The sequence below is a fragment of the Mesoplodon mirus genome (assembly GCF_964341445.2).
Source record: "Mesoplodon mirus genome assembly, chromosome: 13".
NCBI lineage: Eukaryota > Metazoa > Chordata > Mammalia > Artiodactyla > Ziphiidae > Mesoplodon > Mesoplodon mirus.
Genome location: NC_138989.1, coordinates 61,347,034 through 61,365,928, shown reverse-complemented (window position 1 = coordinate 61,365,928; position 18,895 = coordinate 61,347,034). Strand labels below are relative to the sequence as shown.

Sequence of the window (18,895 nt, the reverse complement as noted above, 5' to 3'; positions counted from 1 at the left end):
GTGAAGCGCTATACTGGCACAAGCATAGTTCACAATCCTAACAAGTATTCAGTCCTGTTGCTTGTTTGTTTATAGAGTGAAGAGATGGTTTTCTGGAGGGTCCTTTCAAAGGCACCATCCGTATCTCTGCCCAGTGACAGGCTAGCCTTTGGAAGCCACGCTTTACTGATTTCTCTGGCCAAGAAAGGCTCCATGTTGTATCAAAGCCAAGTCTGTCAAAATTGTGACTTCTCTGCACCCACACATGAATCTTCATAACTCTCCAAAGCCACAGAAGTATATATAAAAACTTCCAACAGGACGGGGGAATGTTTGCCAACTGTGGGAAGATAAATGACCTGGAGACTTCATGCTCCAAAGGCAGATTGCTGGATTTCTGGTTCAATGTAGCAAAAGAGATGCTGTTTATTTGTTTGTTTGTTTTTTTCATTGTCAGAAAGTTATGGGTCACCACATTTAGTTTGATTAATTCCAAAAGGAAACCTTAGGAGGAACTGTGGGAGGCTCGATATAATAAGTATGTGCAATTGTTAAGACAGGAAAGGAAAAAAAATGACTTCCATCAGAGCCCACAAAGATCACTTCCAGTCCCAAACATGGGTCCCCAGAGATAGCCTGGAAGCCAAATTATTGTCAAAGAGATGCTTACCTTTTACAACAGCTCACAGCAAAAGAAAACATATAGCTTAACATCTCTCCCACAATTCACCTGTTTTTTTTTTTCTTTTATTCTCTCTCTCTCTCTCCCTTTCCCTTTCCCCCTGCCTTATGTTACTCTTCCCAGTCTGAGCTCTTCTACCAATTAGATATGTATCATTGGATGGGTCACTTGAACTTCCTAAGTCCCAGTATGCTCAAACACCTAAGCAAAATGAGGTGTTTATATTACATTATTAAGATTCTTTTACTTCTGAGCGTGAATATAAATGCAAGTTTGCTCTATCTGCTCCTATACAATTGGTCATATTAGTGCTCTAACTTATTTGTTTCTAAGGTGATGAACTGTGGTTTCAGCCTGCACAAAGAGCAAGCTAATTTGTTGGTGGATCCTATGAGGTTCCATATTTTGGAAAGGTGAGATTAAATGGCTAAGTGAAGTCACTTGAGCCAAAGGTAAATGGGGTGTCACACAGATTAAGACACGGACCAGAGGAATCTGTTTTGAAACTTCACTGAATAGCTAATTAATCGGCCAACTTGGACATAACTTCAGCGTTTTCTCTTTAACTGCACAATCTAGGGGTGTGTGTGTGTGTGTGTGTGTATATATATATTCAAATTCCATTGTATAAATTTGAGAATCCTAGACTATCATGTCTGGTCAGAACATTTATTGTCCTCATATCACTTGGGAAAACTGAGAGTCAAAAATATAAAGAGGTCTTTCAGCTGGTTAGCATAGGAGACAAGACTGGGGCAGGTACTCATAATCCTGCTAAACCACACAGCAACCATTCGCTAATTCATCTTTCACTTCCTCCTACAGGATGACCCAGAAGTCAACTTGGATTAAGTTTAAACAGACCACACTTCATCAGCTTTCCATTTTTTACTCTTCCTTCTTTCCTGGTTTTAACTTTCTCCTCCCAGGAGTCCTCTTCTTCCTTCTATTCCAGTTTTAGAAAACTTTCCTCACACATGTTTCTTTTGTATGGTTTTCATGACATTTTGTCCATGTGGTTAATTCCCTCATCTGGATGACTGCTTTGAGGAGACTTTTGTATTATTTTTGGCTTGGGCATCCATTTCCTGCCTGTGAGTGACAACAGAGACTGCCTCCCAAAATGCCCACAGTGCCGATAAGAGGAGCTGGCATAGGGTAAGATAGAGCCACAAGGAGAGGTGGAGTCAGCCAGGCTCAAGGGAATCCAGCTACATACATGGCAGGACTCTGATATCTGAGAGGTGAGCTAAGAATGAATTCTCAGCATCCATTCATCATGAGGAAAGTACTTGACATTGGGAACTCAGGATGGCAACCTTGACTAAGAATGGCATTGGACTCAGAGGTAACAGGTATAAACTTACACTTCTCAGTGTTTCTCCAACATCTGATGGGAGCCTGGACAGCAGTGGTCAAAATGCCTGAAGTTCCTGGCATAATTTTAGGTCAAAGTATGCAAACATTGTTTCCAAGAGGTTGGAACAGGAAGAACATCATTCACACTAGAGACCTCTTCCACCGCCTCATGAGAACTTGGCTCTGAGAGCATACAGCATCATTCTGACTATGTATTGTCACCCTTGGACAGGTTTGCTCTCTCGGAATCTGCTGCATGTCAGGGTGCGTGAGATGCTGGTGCCTGGTGGGAGAGCAGCACAAATGAGGGCCAATAAGGCTTCTCTCAACTCTGAGAGTCTGTGGATGACACCTTCCCACTATTTATCCATTATTTGGCCCCAAGCAAGCATTTTTATAAATGAAGATTTACCAGATGGTGTGCATTTAGAAAATAGGTCAAAAGAGTCACTGCCTTTTGAAACCAAAGAAGCAGTAGGACAGAAGGAGTAAAATACAGGAAAAAGGCAAGAGTCTGTGGAATTTCTTAGATCTAGGTATGTTGAAAGGGGGCTAACAAGACAATGCACCCATCTGCTGGGGCAGGGGGATGGAGGATGAATGACTTTCCAGGCAGGAATGAGGAAATGGAGTGTGCAACTGCTGCTATTGCTAAATGGGGTCTCTAATTCCTCTCTCCATAATGGTAATGACTTCCATTTATACGGTGCCTTTCATCGGTTCTGATCCGAGGGAGCGCTCAAAGTCCTCTTTTCACTCCACTCCTAAATCTGGTCCTCGACAGGGTAAAGAATGATATCTGTATTTATGCCGTATCTATTTTGGAGAAGACTAGCTCATGTGAAATTGGACATTAAGATGCTATGGAAATGAACCCAAAATGGAGAAGGAAGAGGTCGAGGAAGAGAAGGTATGGAAAGGAAGATGCTTATTTCTAATCATGACCTTCAGTACCATCCAGCTGAACAGACACCTCGACTCAGATACTCTGAAAGATCTTAATGCCTCCAGTAACCTCAGCCTCATCCCATCTGTCTCCCAGCTTTTAATGGGACTTGGCACTCTTTGGAGCATATAATATTAAGGTGAATGCATTGGGTTCCAAGTGCTACTAAGGACATTTTTTTCCTCATGCTTTAGGGATTCAGGAATAGAGGGGACGTTTAGGATATAGGCAAGGAGAGGCCAAGGTTTGGAAGGAAAGGGAATGATAAGGAATCTGGTCTGTTCCAATAAGGTATTCAACAAGATGTGTAGGCATAACTCATATAGACACAGAAGCCACTAACAATTAAGATTCATGAAAATGTTCAGGAAAAAAAAAAAGAAAAACCTCATACAACACAAAAATAAGCACAAAGCAGTGGCATTAATAACTCAGGGAACTGGATTTCAGTAAGGACAGAAGTGGAAACCCTGTCAATGTATATATCAATATTTCCAGGCTGATATTTAGAAAATGTAGGCCATAAGAAATCCTCCTTCATTGGTTGGGAACTGAATAAAGGGATGTCTTTTTGTCTTAATTACTCTCTTCTGCACTTATCACATAATCACTGTGCAGATGCCCTAGGGGAAAGCATGTAATCAGAGGATAGATGGGATTCTGAGAGGAAGGGTGGTGGTAAGATATAGGGACACTGGGCTGGGGACCAGGACCTGTGTTCTAGACTTGGCCTTAACTAGTTGGGTGACATGCAGTTGAGTTGCAACGCAGTGGGCAAAGCCCTGGGCTTAGAATAAAAAGTGACAGCTTTCTGAACTTGGACAGGTCACCTGATCTCTGAGCCTCAGTGTCCTGATCCATAAAATGGGAATGAAAATATTTCTCTTCTAAGATTGCACGAAGGATGTTATAAGAAATACATGTGAAATGGCTTTAAGAATTGAAACATGCCATACAAAAGAGGTCTGGCCCAACTCTTTGAGTTACAAATTGGCAGATAGTACCCCAGAGAGATAGGATAACATGCTTAAGGTCGTAACAGAGTTGGGTGCAGTACTCAATTCCTAGGCTGAATCCAGCTTTCTGTGGATGGCTGCAAAACAAGTAAGAAGCTGGGGAAGGGGAGGGAGAATTTTAAATGAAGTAACGATCACCTTGTGAATGCAAACACAAGGAATTTTGTATGGCTAGAGTGTAGCTGCCCTCAGAGACACAGTGACCGGATGAACCCCTAGCTGGCAAAATTCAACCAGAACCCAGCTGTAATACGGTCCAGACATGCAGACGTCCCAGTAAGACTGCTGAGAACCCTAATGGCAACAATGGCTGGTTTTAGCTTCTGAGACCTTGTTTCTCAGGTCTGTTAACTTACGATTCTTGCTTGTAGGTTCTCAGCAATAACATACCACCATTGTTTTCTAGCTAAACAATGCCAAGAAAATAGAAATAAGAATGCCTTCTGTCATGGATAGTTCTGGTTCTATGGATAAATTCCACCACACTGAAAGAGAAAGCAACAGTACTTCTCATGTTAAAGTTTAATCTTTTAGCAACTCCTGTCCATGTGGGCTTAATTTAGGCTTTGCACAAAAAACAAACACCTTCAACAAAGTCTGCTGATCAGAAATAGGGAAACCCAGAAGAGCACATCCACTTGGGCAGATATGAAGTGTGGGCCATTAATCACCTTAGCAAGTGCAGGAAACATGACTGCTAATTGGTCTCTTCATTAACCAAGGAGATCATCTACCATGACAGCAACTCAAAGCTGGGGGTGATTTGGAGCAATATTTAAGTAGCTTCTAACTCATAATCATTTTTCTTTCTTTCTTTTCTTTCTTTCTTTCTTCTTTCCTTCCGTCCTTCCTTCCTTCCTTCCTTCCTTCCTTCCTTCCTTTCTTAATAGATCTTTATTGGAGTACAATTGCTTCACAATACTGTGTTAGTTTCTGTTGTACACCAAAGTGAATCAGCCATATGCATACACATGTCCCCATATCCGCTCCCTCTTGACCCTCCCTCCCACCCTCCCTATCCCAACCCTCTAAAAAGGAAACCATAAACAAGACAAAAAGACAACCCTCAGAATGGGAGAAAATATTTGCAAATGAAACAACAGACAAAAGATTAATCTCCAAAATATACAAACAGCTCATGGAGCTCAATATCAAAAAAACAAACAATCCAGTTAAAAAATTGGCGGAGGACCTAAATAGACATTTCACCAAGGAAGACATACAGATGGCCAAGAGGCACATGAAAAGATGCTCAACATCACTAATTATTAGAGAAACGCAGATCAAAACTACAATGAGGTATCACCTCAAGCCAGTCAGAATGGCCATTATCAAAACATATTTCTTTTCGAAATCTGCTGGCCTAGAAAATGTCTCTAAATCCTTATGAATAGACTGCCTTCACCTTCACTAATTATGGACACCACATGAAGGGAGAAGACAAACAAGGGATACACATCATAAACAGAGGTGAAATAGTGCACCCAAAGCTTATCAGGGGTGATCAGTCCTTTAAACCAGGCTTTGGCCAGAGGGTTTGTACTGTCTGGGGGCAGGGAGAGCACGAGGAATCCTTTTAGCTTCTGCAGCTCCTAAGAAAGGAGTTTCTACCTTTTTCCTAGTAAATAACTACTCTGTTCTACAGGAGTCTTTTATCATCTGTGTGATGTGTGGACACGGACAAAGGGATATTTATGCAGAAGTGTGAGGCTTCCATGGCAAGGAAGGTTTATGTGGGTGGGCAGGTTAGCAAGGAAATTCTCCCAGCAACTGACAAGGAATGAGCTCTTCCTAGTAGCCACCAGCACTTCAGTTTAGAGATTAGTGGGCAAATCCCATCCCCAGTGGATGTGCAAAGAGACACAGCAGTAGGTTCCAGCAGAGGCAGGAGGCTCACAGTGCCTTTCAGTCAGGTTCCCCCCACCCCCACCTTTATGCAGGGAAATGACAGGTCAGGGCTTCACTTTAGGGGTCTACCAAGAGCTGCTTATCAAATGCCCAAAAGAGGACAACATGGCTTTGAGCTGTGGCTTCCTTATCAGGTAGACTTCAAGATTCACTGGTCATCAGCTTCCAGTGGCTCTCCTGTAGGTGTTTCAACCTAGGATGTGTGACTTCTAGAGCTAGCATGTCAGGTAAACTAGATATTCATTCCCATCCAACTTTGACACTCTTGGGATCTTGTTGGTATTCCTAGAAAGTTTTAGAGGTTTTATCCAACTAGCAAATTTACCATCAGATCAGATGAAGACTTAGGCATAGTGTCTTTAATTAAAAGCATAAAGGTAGTGGGTATGGTTGTAGTCTTGGCAGCTATCGGGGCTGCCTCTGGGCCCACAGTTCTCAGGCAATGGCTCCAAGAGAGGAAAGACAGAAAGTAACTGATTAAACAATGCATAAAATGTGCAGCAGACTCAAATTTGCAAGGAGACCTGTTTTCATTTGGTTTCTACCTCTCTGCAAACTAGTGAACCCAACGTGCCAGAGATGGCGGACTGCTGAAGAGCAGGGCCCAGCAACCAAGGAACAAGACAGTCCAAGTTTGAAGAAAATTCGGCCTTACCTGGAGATAAGGAGGAGTCATAGGAACTTCTCTCCTTGCGGTTCATCTTGAAGGCTTGGATGTCCTTTTCCCTGTACGTCCCAAAGCCTTCGTAGCTCCTCCTTTTACTCCCACTCACATCACTGTCCCACTTGTCGTTCGGAGGGTTCATCTCACTGAACACATCCAGGCTCTCTGGTCTTGCGCTGCTTCCGTCCCCGCCATTGCCAGAGTACCGTTTAGTGCACGAGTCCACAGGCTCGCTGCTCAAGTCACTTTTGTCCTTGGCCTGCGTCCAATGCTGGGCATCAGACAGTGACAGCGTAGACAGGGTGTCCACCTCAAAGTTGTTCTTGGACGCTTTGTGGCCGGCTTCACTGTGCTGCTGCTTCTGCTTCTCCTTATGCTTGTTTTTCTCACTCACAAGTGAGAGCTCTTTGTCTGCGCTGCTCAGCCGCTCGCTCAGGATGTGGCTGGAGAAGCCTGTGGCTTTGCCTGCAAAGAGACCGCTCAGGTTGTCGTGGGCCCCCAGGAGCCGGTCTTCCTTGTGCTTATGCTTGTGTTTGTGTTTCCTCTTGTGGAGCCGACCACTGGACAGACCGGCACTGCCCACCTTGGGAGGATTCAGGGATGGCTGCCTGTCACCGAGGCCCATGCCCATGGGCCCCTGCAGGTGCACTCCATGCTTTGCTTTATGCTTAGCCGTACCAGACATCTTCACATGGGAGCTTGTGTGAAACTGAGGTGGTGGCACTGTTGGCCTCATGAATGGGGACGCTGCTCCGAGCGTGTGCGACAGGTACAGAGGAGCTGGGTACTGACTGTAATAACCAAGGTTCATCATAGGCATTGATGTGTAAGGCATTCCATAGGGTGCATAGTAACTTCCACTGGGAATAGGGTAGCTGAACCCTTGTAAAAAAGGCACCTTTGTCATGGTGTCATTGGTTTTTGCAGGCCTACCACGCTTCTTCTTTGACTTTAAGTCTGAAGTCCTACGAAGATAGAGCAACGGGTCATATTGGATATATGGCACCGGGTAATAGTGATCAAAATTAATCCGAAAAATGCTGGGATATGGATTCTCATGGTAAAAAGTATAACTCCGGTGAGAGATCCTGAACACTTGGAACTTGGTGATGAGCTCTTCCAGGTCTGCCAGAAACTGGAGATCATCACGGTTTTGCAGGCTTTTCCGTTTCCTCTTGTGCTTTGGCTTCTTGAGGCTTTCGTGGGCCAGAAAGTTGTCCACAATGAGATGCTTCTGCCGGTGGCCATGCCGGTTCTTTGTGCTGGTGTCAGATGGGATGGCCTCCGGGTTGTCCAGGGAGCAGAAATCAAAAGAGTACCTCCGTCGGGATTCGGAACTCTTCTCTGCTTGGTCAGACGTGCTGTTGTTGTCTGTCCCAATGCCACTGTCACTCGGGATCGTCTCCTCACTGTGGGACTCGCTCACAGGGGACAGTGTTATCTCCTTGAGTGACCCGATCTCGCAAAGGTGTGAAGGGGAGTTGGCCATCAGCCTGGGTGGAGACAGCTTCCAGGTCCCACTATGGATTCCCTTTTGGGTTTTGGTTGGAAGAGCACTGATGGGCTGGAGATTTGGCATAGTTTTCAACTCTGAAAAGTTGGTTTCAGTGCTGGCGGGGCTCAGGTTGCCATTGGACCCACCTAACTGTGTCGAAAGTGGGTGCATAGCTGCTGGTGAAGACGCCACAAGTGACTGAAAGTTGGAAGGCACGACGGGAACATCCGGCTGGCTAGAAACTGGCCTCGGGTGCTTGATGGCTGTTTTGGGTTCTTCGGATGGGGGTGGCAGCTCTGCCCTTGGCTTCCTGCCCCTCTTCTTGCCAATGTAGATGGTGCCCCTCTTACTGACATTTATCTGCTTGCCCAATTTGCTCTCGATTGCTGCTGCCCCAGGGCTGGTCTCTGGGGGAGCTTTGGCCTTCAGCGCAATGCTGCTGGAGCAGGACAAGATCTGGTTCAAGATATTTTTCCTTTTGAGTGTTTTCATCTTATTGATAGTTTTGATGGTCTTCTTATCCAACACCCCAAGCTTTCCAACTTTTTTGTGAAATTTCATCTCACTCATGGGTTTGTCCTCTCCTGGCACTAATTGGGCCAACTTAGCTAAACTACGTCGTCTCTTTCTTTTCTTGGTTCCAGGAAATTCCCGGCTGATGGGACTGACTGGACTGGTGGAGGTCCCCTCATGAATCGTCTCAACCGTGAGCAAAGGCTGCTTCTTTGGTCGTCCCCGCTTCTTTTTTACCGGCGTGATCACAGTAAGACTGTCTGTGTTGGTGTACAGAGGGCTGGACGGGGTTATGGGGTAAGCAGATGGCGGTTCCACCATCAGTTTATCGGAAGTGGCCATGACTGCCTCCCGCAGGAGACTGGTGGGTTTTGGTTTGCTGCACGTCCACCTCCGTTTTGCAGCGAATTTGGGGTGCTGGATTTCTGGCAGCTTTCTTGGAGAGTGATCTGTGCATGTTGGAGGTGTCACGACCATGGGTGGCTTCCGCTGCTTAGATACACCTCCAGGGACAACTTTCTCAGCATTTCCACCAGTTTCAAGGCCAGCTGAGGGGGACTCATTCTCCATCATTTTACCCAACTTAGGGACACGGGGATCTTTCTTATTACCCTCGGGGTTGGAAAGTATCCTATTAACTACTTCGCTGCTCATAGTGATTCCAGAAGCCAGGGCTTTCTCTGGCATGATCTTTTCCACCACTGCTTTGATGGACTGTCTCTTTTTCCTCTTATGGCTGCTTGGATCTAGGCAGGGTGCCTTGATCGGGATAGTAATCCGGACATGGCTTGAGTCATTTTCAGGATTACTGACGGAACTCACATTCTGCCTGACTGGTGATGCCTCTTGGGCATTATCTGCAGAGTAGCCTTCCCTTTTCCCTTCTGTATTGTCAAATGCTTTCTGAGCATTCTTGACCCAGTCTAGGTCTGAGTTTGGTATGGTTTGACTTATCACATCTTTTTTACTGGACTTTTTCTTGCTGCCTATAGTAGTAGGTGGTTCTGGGGGCTCCTTTGCACCTCCTCCATCTTGATCTACCAAGGGCTGGAGCCCACTGCACTCAGCAGAGCTGCTGGGTGGAGCTGGCGAGCTGTGGTTGCTTGGAGATGGAACCACACCTCCCAAGAGCAGATCTTTGCTACTGCTGGACAACTGACTCCATGTGCTCCCTGCACTGCCTTTCTTACCCTGGGCCTTTGCAAAGGAAGCCAGGGGCTCAAGAGCTGGGATCTTGCTGGTGCTTGCAGTTTCTCTGCCAGACTCTGTACTGATGAAGCAATTCTGAGTGGCAGGTCCATTGTCAGAGTTGGTGGACCAGTCCACGTGGTTCTGGCTGCTGCTTTTTTGCTGGTGCTTTGGTTTTAAGGTGTCACCGGTGAAGTCCTGTGGGAGGCCTGGGTCATAATGGAGAGCTGAGTGTTTCTGTGGCCGCTCATAAGCCTAAGGGTGGGTGGAGTGGAGAAGGAGAGAGAGAGAAACAAAGATCAGCATGGTGAAACTATTTAAAATTTAATGTCAAAAGGCTTAATTATTCAAAAGTTGGAAACAGACACCTTTAATTCCAGAATGCTTTGTGAAGGTTTTTTTCAATCTCTTTAGTCAAAATACATTGTGTTGATTTTGAACATTAATAAGGATGCTATAATCGCTTTCTCCCCCTAGATAACAGGAACTTTAACCTATCTTGGTTTAATGCAATCTCAGAATAAGAACTGTTTAGAGTCAGGAGGGGCCCTAAAGGTCCCTCAGTCCAGTGCTTCTATTTTCCAAATGAAGACTCTAAAACTTCAGCCGTGGAGAGTCCTGCCCAAGGTGGCAGAGTTCAGGAGTGCATCTGAACTTCCAGACTCCATGCACTTGTTTCCCTAACTCCAGCTGCAGCTTATTTTTGCCCCAGCTTCTTCTCAAACACACATCTTTCCCTTGCTTCTGCCTACTGCAGTTCATTTCTGTTTGGAGTTTATCCTGGAGTTCAGCATCTCTGCACTCAAACAAGCAACTCATTAGGAACCACTGCAACAAGGAGAAAAAGCACAAGTTGAGGAATTAAGGGGGGGAAGTTTGACGACTGCATGGGGAAAAGTGGGCCAGTCAAGGGCATAGAGAAGAAACGAAAAGAAGGAAAGAAACATGGAAGAGCCCTCAAATCTCTGTTGACTCTAGGAGTGGTGCGTGTTTGGGAGTGAGCCCGCTAAGACATCCTTAAGCCCACATTAGGCCCTGACTACTCTCTTGAGAAAATGCGTGGATATTCTCAAAAGGAACCTTGAAAAAAGAAAAAGAAAAAGAAAAAGAAAAAAAAAAAACAAGAAACAAGTCTCCTGGACAAATGTGCCAGGAAAAAAAAATCATTATCATTCAAGATCACTCCATTGGACTTTGTCAGCTGTGTTTTTCCCTACATTGGCTCTACATGAATGTCTTCAGACTTTGCACCTTCCTTAGACTAACTCTTCGGCCAGCAAAGGCAGAACGTGTGCTAGAGACACAACATATCCAACTTCTATAAACTCACAAAGGGAATGGATAGTGAACACACTGTTTTGAGATATTAAGCTATTTGTAATATAGATATGTTTACATTGTTCCAGATAGATTTTAAGCCAGGCTATGAGTACAAAGAAAGCAGTCTTTAAAGCTTATTATAAGTCCTGTTTTATACACAGAGGATGTATTTCCCTAAGATTTGTTAAAGAAGGGAAAATATTAGTAAATTAAGAAAGCTTTGATAATATCCCAACTAAGAAGTATATGATGATGGCTTAGTGAATTTAGGAAGTTTTAGCCTATAATATGTATCTGTTTACCTGTCTATGTATGTATGTATTGTATGTGTCTATCTAGCTGGCTAGCTAGCTAGCTATATATCTATCACCTATCTCTTCTCTGTCTTTTGCCATTGATGCTATAGGATTTACGCTTTATTAGAAAACATCTCTTATCGTCCCTGTTAAGAGTCAAAATGCAGATGGCAGAAAGAATTACGGGTAAAATACAATATAGTTAAGCAACCAGGGTTTCATTCACACCAGTTCCTGGAATCCCTAGCATTATTTTCTGCCTCCCTGATTTTGTGAAATCCTGTTTATACTTCCAATATTGAAGCATATTTTTTAAGAATCATGAGAGAGCTTCCCCAAGCTAAGCCTGTTAAGTGCCCAGGAGAAAATTAAGAAGATAAAGTATTTAATTTTTTCTTCACCTTGCAGTTTATAGTAGAGACACTGCCATCATCAACATCTAGAGAACTAATCCTGACACTTGACTTTGGCTGCTAGGTATTGCTGCTGTGGACATAGGCTCTATCTCATTTTTGGCAAAAATAGAGATATCTTATTCATGGCATAAAATGGTAAATTCTACTTATCTTTTATGAGTCAGGGCTTTGTTAATTTGCCATTTATGCTTTGGATCTTAGTTGGCACTATGTGTATACTCACAGCATGACAGGCTAGAAGAGGGCTTGGAAACAAAATTTCCCACTTCTTTGGGTGACAAAATAATTGGTTGCTCACACTAGAACATTCTAGAGAGTTAGTGGTAGCACTTAATAAAAATTGTAGGACAAAAGGTTTAAGTTATTTTGGACCTGGGCAAAACAGCACTCATAGCCACCCTCTCACCTCTACCCTTGTCATCAACCCCTCTCCACTTTTCCAGATCTGTATACTGAAGTCCACAGAGGGGCTTCGTGGTAAAGCTGGAATCTTCACCCCTAATTCCCATCCGTTTTTCCCTATTGCTCCATCTTATTCTTGGCAACTAGTAGAGTCCTTCATTAACTTTTCTTTATATTCTAATCTCAGCTCAATCCTAGTGAGGCCCCCTACCTTATAGAAATACTCCTATTATAAGTTTTCATGAAACCATGTATCTCATCTTTGTTGTACTTATCATAGTTTTAAATTTACATTTGATTTTTGTACTAATTGAATTAATGCCTGTCTCCCTTTCTAGCCTGTATACACCATCACAGAGATACCAAGTACAGTGCCTGGCAAATAGCAGGCACTCAATAAACATTTATTGAATAAATGAAGGAACATCCATTTTACTATGGGTATTCCATTTTGTCATTAGTGAGATTAATGACCTGTATATTGCAACATATTGTCTGCAGACACTGTTACCTCCTTCAGCCTAATTTCTTATGCCATTCCTTCTGCATGCACCATTGTCTCTCATGAAGACATCTATCACAATCCTTGTAATGCGATGTGCCATTTATTTGTATACTTTTCTGTCTCTCTCTCCTAGACTGTAAGTACTTTGAGGTCAGAGACACTCATTTATCCTTTTATCTCCAGTATCTATTACAAAGCAAACCACCCAGAAAGTTCTCAATAAATGTTTGTTGAATGAACAAACAAAATAATATTTAAGATGCCTATTACCATGACAAAATATATGGCTGCACACAAAAGACAATAAGCCACCAATCACTCATTTCATAATGGCTCATGATGAAACTGGAGGGCTCAGATGCATTACATGTTGAACAAAAGACCGTTCCCAAATACTTAAGGACTAAAGGCACTTGCAAGGTAACTCCCCTTCAGCGCAATTTTTACTGTTAGTTCTTTCTCATCTCCCATTAATTGTTTCATTTTCCAATTAACCCTGCTTCTGGGGAAGCCCATGTGACTGTCAGGAGGGTGGATTTCACTCTGGCAATTGAAAGGTGGGGCTTGCTCACTTACACTCAGGGCAGACCAGCTGAAAGTAAGCAGTTAAGCATGCCTGGTTCCCAGTGCCTCCATCTGGACACTGCCTGATCCCATTGTTTCTACCATTTCAGCTGCAATTTGCCCTGCTGGGAGAGCTTGGCAATCAAAGGGCAGGGTGGACAAAAGGGAAGCACAACAAAAGATCAGCAGTAATGGGGGGGAAATGGTGCTTTAAACCCAGCGCTCAGACGGCTGCAGTGAAGGGGCAAAGAGGACTGAGAATGAGTGCTTTTTAAGGGGTCCAGGAGAACAAGGCTTCCTTCCAGCAGTGGCTGATGGCTATATCTCGTTGCATTTCACAAAATCCCATTTCTTCATCTGTCAGCCATGACAGATTATATACACAATGGTGAGACTGTCAGTTCCAATATGTCCTTCACTGAGAACTGAGCACTTACTCCATTGAGACAGAGCCAGACATCGCAAAACAGGCTCCCAGCTCAATGCAGGGGCAAGCGAGCTCTCCCTCCCATCCTTCTCCAGAGGTCTGGGGATATTATTCCATATAGGGGGCTTTGACTTGCGGCCTTATTAACCCACATAGCACTTGTTTCCACTTCTCCTTTAGATTTTTCTGGGGGATCAGACCTGAATCTTTTATGAACTTTATACTACCCTCAGCCCCCAGCAGGGCTATCTCTGAAATGGTTAGCAAATAAGGGAATAGCTGATGAGATTCTACATTGGGCCAGATTATTTTTATGGAAAACTTTTAATACCGTCAAGCTCAGCATGTCTCTTTGAAACCGTGCACCTCAGACTGGGACTTGAACCCACATGCTGGCACTCGAACCCAGCCTAAATCCAGATTGGGACTTGAACCCATGCGGCCAGGACTCAAACCCAGCCAAAACCCTGATTAGGGCTTGAACCCACACGGCTGGGACTCGAACCTGGCCAAAACCCACGGTCTTCCAACTGAGATCACACACCTGGTTTCAGGACTTAATGAAGCTCAGGTTCTTGATGTCTCATCGCAGAAAGAATTCAGTGAGAGACAAACAGGTAAGAAGTGGATTTATTTAGAGAGAAACACACTCCACAGACAGAGTGTGGGCCATCTCAGAAGGTGAGAAAGGCACCAGAGTATGGGGTTGTCAGTTATTACAGGGGTGGGTAATTTCATAGGCTAATGAGTGGGAGGAGTATTCCAGCTATTTGGGGAAGGGGTGGGGATTTCTAGGCATTGAGCCACCGCCCACTTTTTGATCCTTATGGTTGGCCTTGAAACTGTCATGGTGCCTGTGGGTGTGTCATTTACCCTGCTGATGTGTTCCAATGAGTGTATACTGAGGCTCAAGGTCTAGTGGAAGTCGACCTGTCTGCCATCTTGGACCCATTTGGTTCTAATCAGTTTATGTCATGTCCTCGGGCTAGTCATTCTTTCTAAGGTTGTGTACTGACCCCTTCCCTCCAGTTTCATCTTGGCTGCTTCCCCATCCCCACAAATTGATTGACTGTTTGTGGAACTCACAGTCATTCTGAAGGTATGGCTTACTTTTTATAAGAGCAGTGCTTTCCATGCACCTTGAGCCTAGGCCAAATATTCATTAGGGAAACATCATTCTCAAAACACTAGACAGATTTCTCTCCTACAGAATGTGTTTATGGAAGGAAGTCCTTCTGTAATGTGAAGAATTATTTTGTAAAGTAGATAACTATCTCCTCCCCCACAACCAACGTATAAATTGGCTTATACAGAATCTAAATTTTGTACAAGTCAGACTTCTTTTTAAAAAGCACTTTATTTTTACATAATTTAAAAACAAGCATTAAATCACTGCATAAAAGCTTAAAAGTCTATGAAAATGGAAGAAAGGAAGTCACCCAGCCTTATCTCAGGCTTATCTAAAGCAAGTTTTGTCACAATGAGAGGACAACATGACGATTTGGGTCTGAGAAAAGTCATATCAAAAATCAAAAATCAAGACAAAAAAAATCAAAAATCAAGCATGACTTTGTGGATGATAAACTACTCTTTTGGGTTAGCTGTGTTTGTGCTACTTTTGAGAGCAATAATTTAAATTTACTGTTTGTGGGATATTTTATTTTACATGAACAGGAAAATGTGCCAGGGTATGAAGGAATGAGGGAGCTTTATCTCTTATTTTGGCACCTGGTACTTCTCGAGATGTGGTCCTAGATCCCTGTATCAGAGCCACCTAAGGTACTGGTTGCTAATACAGATTCCTAGGTCCCACTGCAGATAGGCTCATTCGCCATCTCCCAGGGTGGGACCAAGGAATGTGCATTTTAACATGCTCCCCAGATAATTCTGATATATAATTGAGTTGTAAAACCACTTATCTAATGTTTTAACACCATAATTCCTCTGGGGTGGGGCTCTTCAGTGGTTGCTGTGACATTCGCAGCACTTTTTGGTGGTAACTATGCAGAGCAAACCACCACAGGCCTGTTAGGATATGTAATTTGGCACCACTGAGTATTCCTGTTTTGCTCTCTGAACTCTTTGTAATTTACATAGTAAGAAACTCTTAACACAGTCCATCCTCTGTTTAGGTTTTCCAAGTACACTGCATGGTGGGCAGGGGTCAGTTATATGGCTGGATGAAAATACTGTCCTCCCAGAAAGAACTAGGCATGCAGGGGTTCGTGACCTCCCACCCTGGGATTTCTATTTCCCCAACTCATCCAAGCCAATCCCCAGAGCTCTGGGGAATCTTGGCATTCCACCCCTGAGTCTCGAAGCAAGTGCTCAAGCCTGAGCAAGAGCTGAGTGTGAGAGAAAAGGAATGCAACCACACACTGTCTGATTAAAGGTTCTCAACCCTGGCTGCATGTTAGAATCATCCAGGAAGCTTCATAAAGAACACCATAGCTGGGATCTGATCCAGACCAATTAAGTCAACATTCTAGAGGTGGGACCTGAACAGTAGTACATTTTTCAAAGCTCTCAGTTATCCCAATGTGCAGACAGAGTTGAGAACCACTGGATTATATCAAAGACAGGGGTCTGGGTTAGGGACTAAAGAGGCTCTGATATTATCAGGAGATGTTCCAGCTCAGTGGTTTTCAAATGTGTTCCACAGAGTCCTAGGATTTTGTAAAGACATTTCTGAACTGTAGCCAGTGGATTGGGCAACAGAGAAGCTCCATTCTTTTAACCCCCAATTGAACAGAGCAGTCTTGCAAAGGATTTCATTAAAGAGAAAGGAGGTGGAGAGAGATGGTTCTGTCACTTAAGAAAAGACTGAAAATTACCATTTAGGCTCATGAATAGGAGGAATGCACATGCCAGCTTCCATTGAACTTGCTCTCAAAGCATCTCTCCTCAGCCCAGTTCGTTCCTGCATTTGCTAATGGTAGGTAGAGAAGAATGTCACTAAGTACCCTATTTGAACCAGGGCTTTATGATCCTCTGATTCCATAGAATTCCATGAATGTCTGTGTCCTTTCAAAATTCATACGTTGAAATCCTAACTCCCAATGTCATGGTATTAGGAAGTGGGGCCTATGGGAGCACAATGTGATTAGATCATGAGGGTGGAGACTTCATGAATGGGGTTAATGCTCTTATAATAAAAGAGACCCCAGAGAGCTCACTTGTCCTTCACCATGTGAGCACACAGAGAGAAGACGGCCATCTATGAACGAGGAAGCAGGCTCTTGCCAGACACTGAATCTGCCAACGCCTCGCTCTTGGAATTCCCAGCCTCCAGAACTGTGAGAAATAAATTTCTGTTTTTACAAGCCACTCAGTCTATGGTATTCCGTTATAGCAGCCCAAACAGACTAAGACAATGGAACACAGAAAAGCCCCTAAATGGACATGAAGTTTCCAGTTACGTATATACAGTCCTCATTTCCTGTCACATGCATTGCCCTGGGAAGTTACCTTAGTGTGGTTCCCATAGGAACCATTCCTGATTTGTTATTTGGGGGCTGTGAGTGATATTAAAGCACTCCTTTTATTGGGGGTGATAACAGCTTATACAAATACAGAGGCCACTATCATATGCTTCCTTGAGTACACAGTAATTCTGCATAATTAATGATTGCTGACTTGGTTCCAACCATAATGGTATTAATAGGTATTAGACTTAACTTTTCTATGGAAATAAACATAAAACTATAAAATACATGAGGCAACTATTTTCAGGCTTTGAGCAACAGGTAATATGGGCCGTGATTCTAGATAGAAGGAAACTTAAGAGGCTCTGCCATACCCCTAGTTTTCTGCCCAGGAGAACTTTCTAAACCTGGGCACAGGGAAGTGGAACCCAGAGAACTGTAATTTCACTGGGTAGAGGAAACAGAGATTATAGTTTGAGACTTTTGAGGGGACTAGAATTTGGGGGACAGGGTACCTGAGAAGAGGGAACTATGTAGAAAAAGAATCCTAGAAACCTTAATAGAAATACCCTATTTCTTTGGCCAAACTTTAGTCTGCACTTGAGGGCAAGATTCCATGAAGCACAGCAGATATTTGCTACTGGGGGCTATAAGCTGAACATAGAGTTCTAAGGTCACATAATATTGGGCAGTGTTGGATTTCTGACTAGCCAGAATGGGGAGACTTTAATAAATATCCCAGATGGTCAGTTGATATCCCAGAATTGGTACTCCTTAAGAGTAGAATTACTCGAGCCCTAGAATAAAAGCTAGCAAAGTCTAAAAAGAACACTTAATAAGATAAAGCAAATCTGCCAGTAAATTAACTACCAACCATAACAAAAGTCAAACTCTTTAAAGGAAAACAAACAAAGAATTATTAGACAAACACTGAAGCAAATATGATGCAACCCAGGAGGGTAGATATAGATCCAAGGCCCTCAAAACAGCCATTATAAAGATGGTCAAGTAGCAATGAAAAGATGGGAATAACTGATGAACATATGGGAAATCTCAGCATAGAGATGGCAACTATACCAAAATAACAAACTGAAAATCTAAGTTGGAAAAATACAATATCTGAAATGAAAAATTCTCTTGATGGGCTTAATAGCATACAAGACACAGTAGAAGAGAAGCTCGGAGAACATGAATAAAAGATAGCAGAAATTATCGAAATTGAGGGGTGTGTAGGGTGGGGGAGGGAGATTAAAAAAACAAACAAACAAACAGCACTTCAGTGACCTATAGAAAAGCATCAAGTGGTCTAACATACATATAATTAGAATCCCAGTAGAGAAGAGAGAATAATGCATGTGGATTCACATAGCTAAGAATCTCAACAAATCCCAAGCAGAATAAGCACACAAAAAAACTACATTGTAAACAAATTGATGAAGTCCAAAGAGAAAATGTTAAAAGCAGCCAGAGAAATAAGACACATTATATACAGGGAAATAGTGACAAAAATAATGTCTGATTTTTATCAATAAAAATCAAGCCAGAAGACAATGAAATAATATCTTTAAAGTACTAAAATGAAAATAAAGTCAACTTAAATTTCTCTATCCCATGAAAACATTCTTCATATATGAAGGCAAAATAAAGATATTTTCAGATAAATAAAAAGTGAGGGAATTCACTGCTGGTAGACCTGAATTACAAGAAATGTAAAAGGAAGTTCTTTAGGCTAAAGCGAAATAACACCAGATAGAAACTCAGATCTACATGAATGAATGAAGAACATGGAA

General features: G+C 43.1%; 1 protein-coding gene across 3 annotated transcripts in view; it reads right to left on the bottom strand.

Annotated features, from left to right (window-relative positions):
• Positions 1-18,895, bottom strand: part of SETBP1 (SET binding protein 1) — a 375,953-nt gene that overhangs the window by 107,067 nt on the left and 249,991 nt on the right. For all 3 annotated transcript variants that reach the window (XM_082640458.1, XM_082640460.1, XM_082640459.1), the window contains one exon: positions 6,546-10,005. In XM_082640458.1, the coding sequence (XP_082496584.1) occupies positions 6,546-10,005 (3,460 nt within the window). The remainder of the gene's footprint in view (positions 1-6,545; positions 10,006-18,895) is intronic.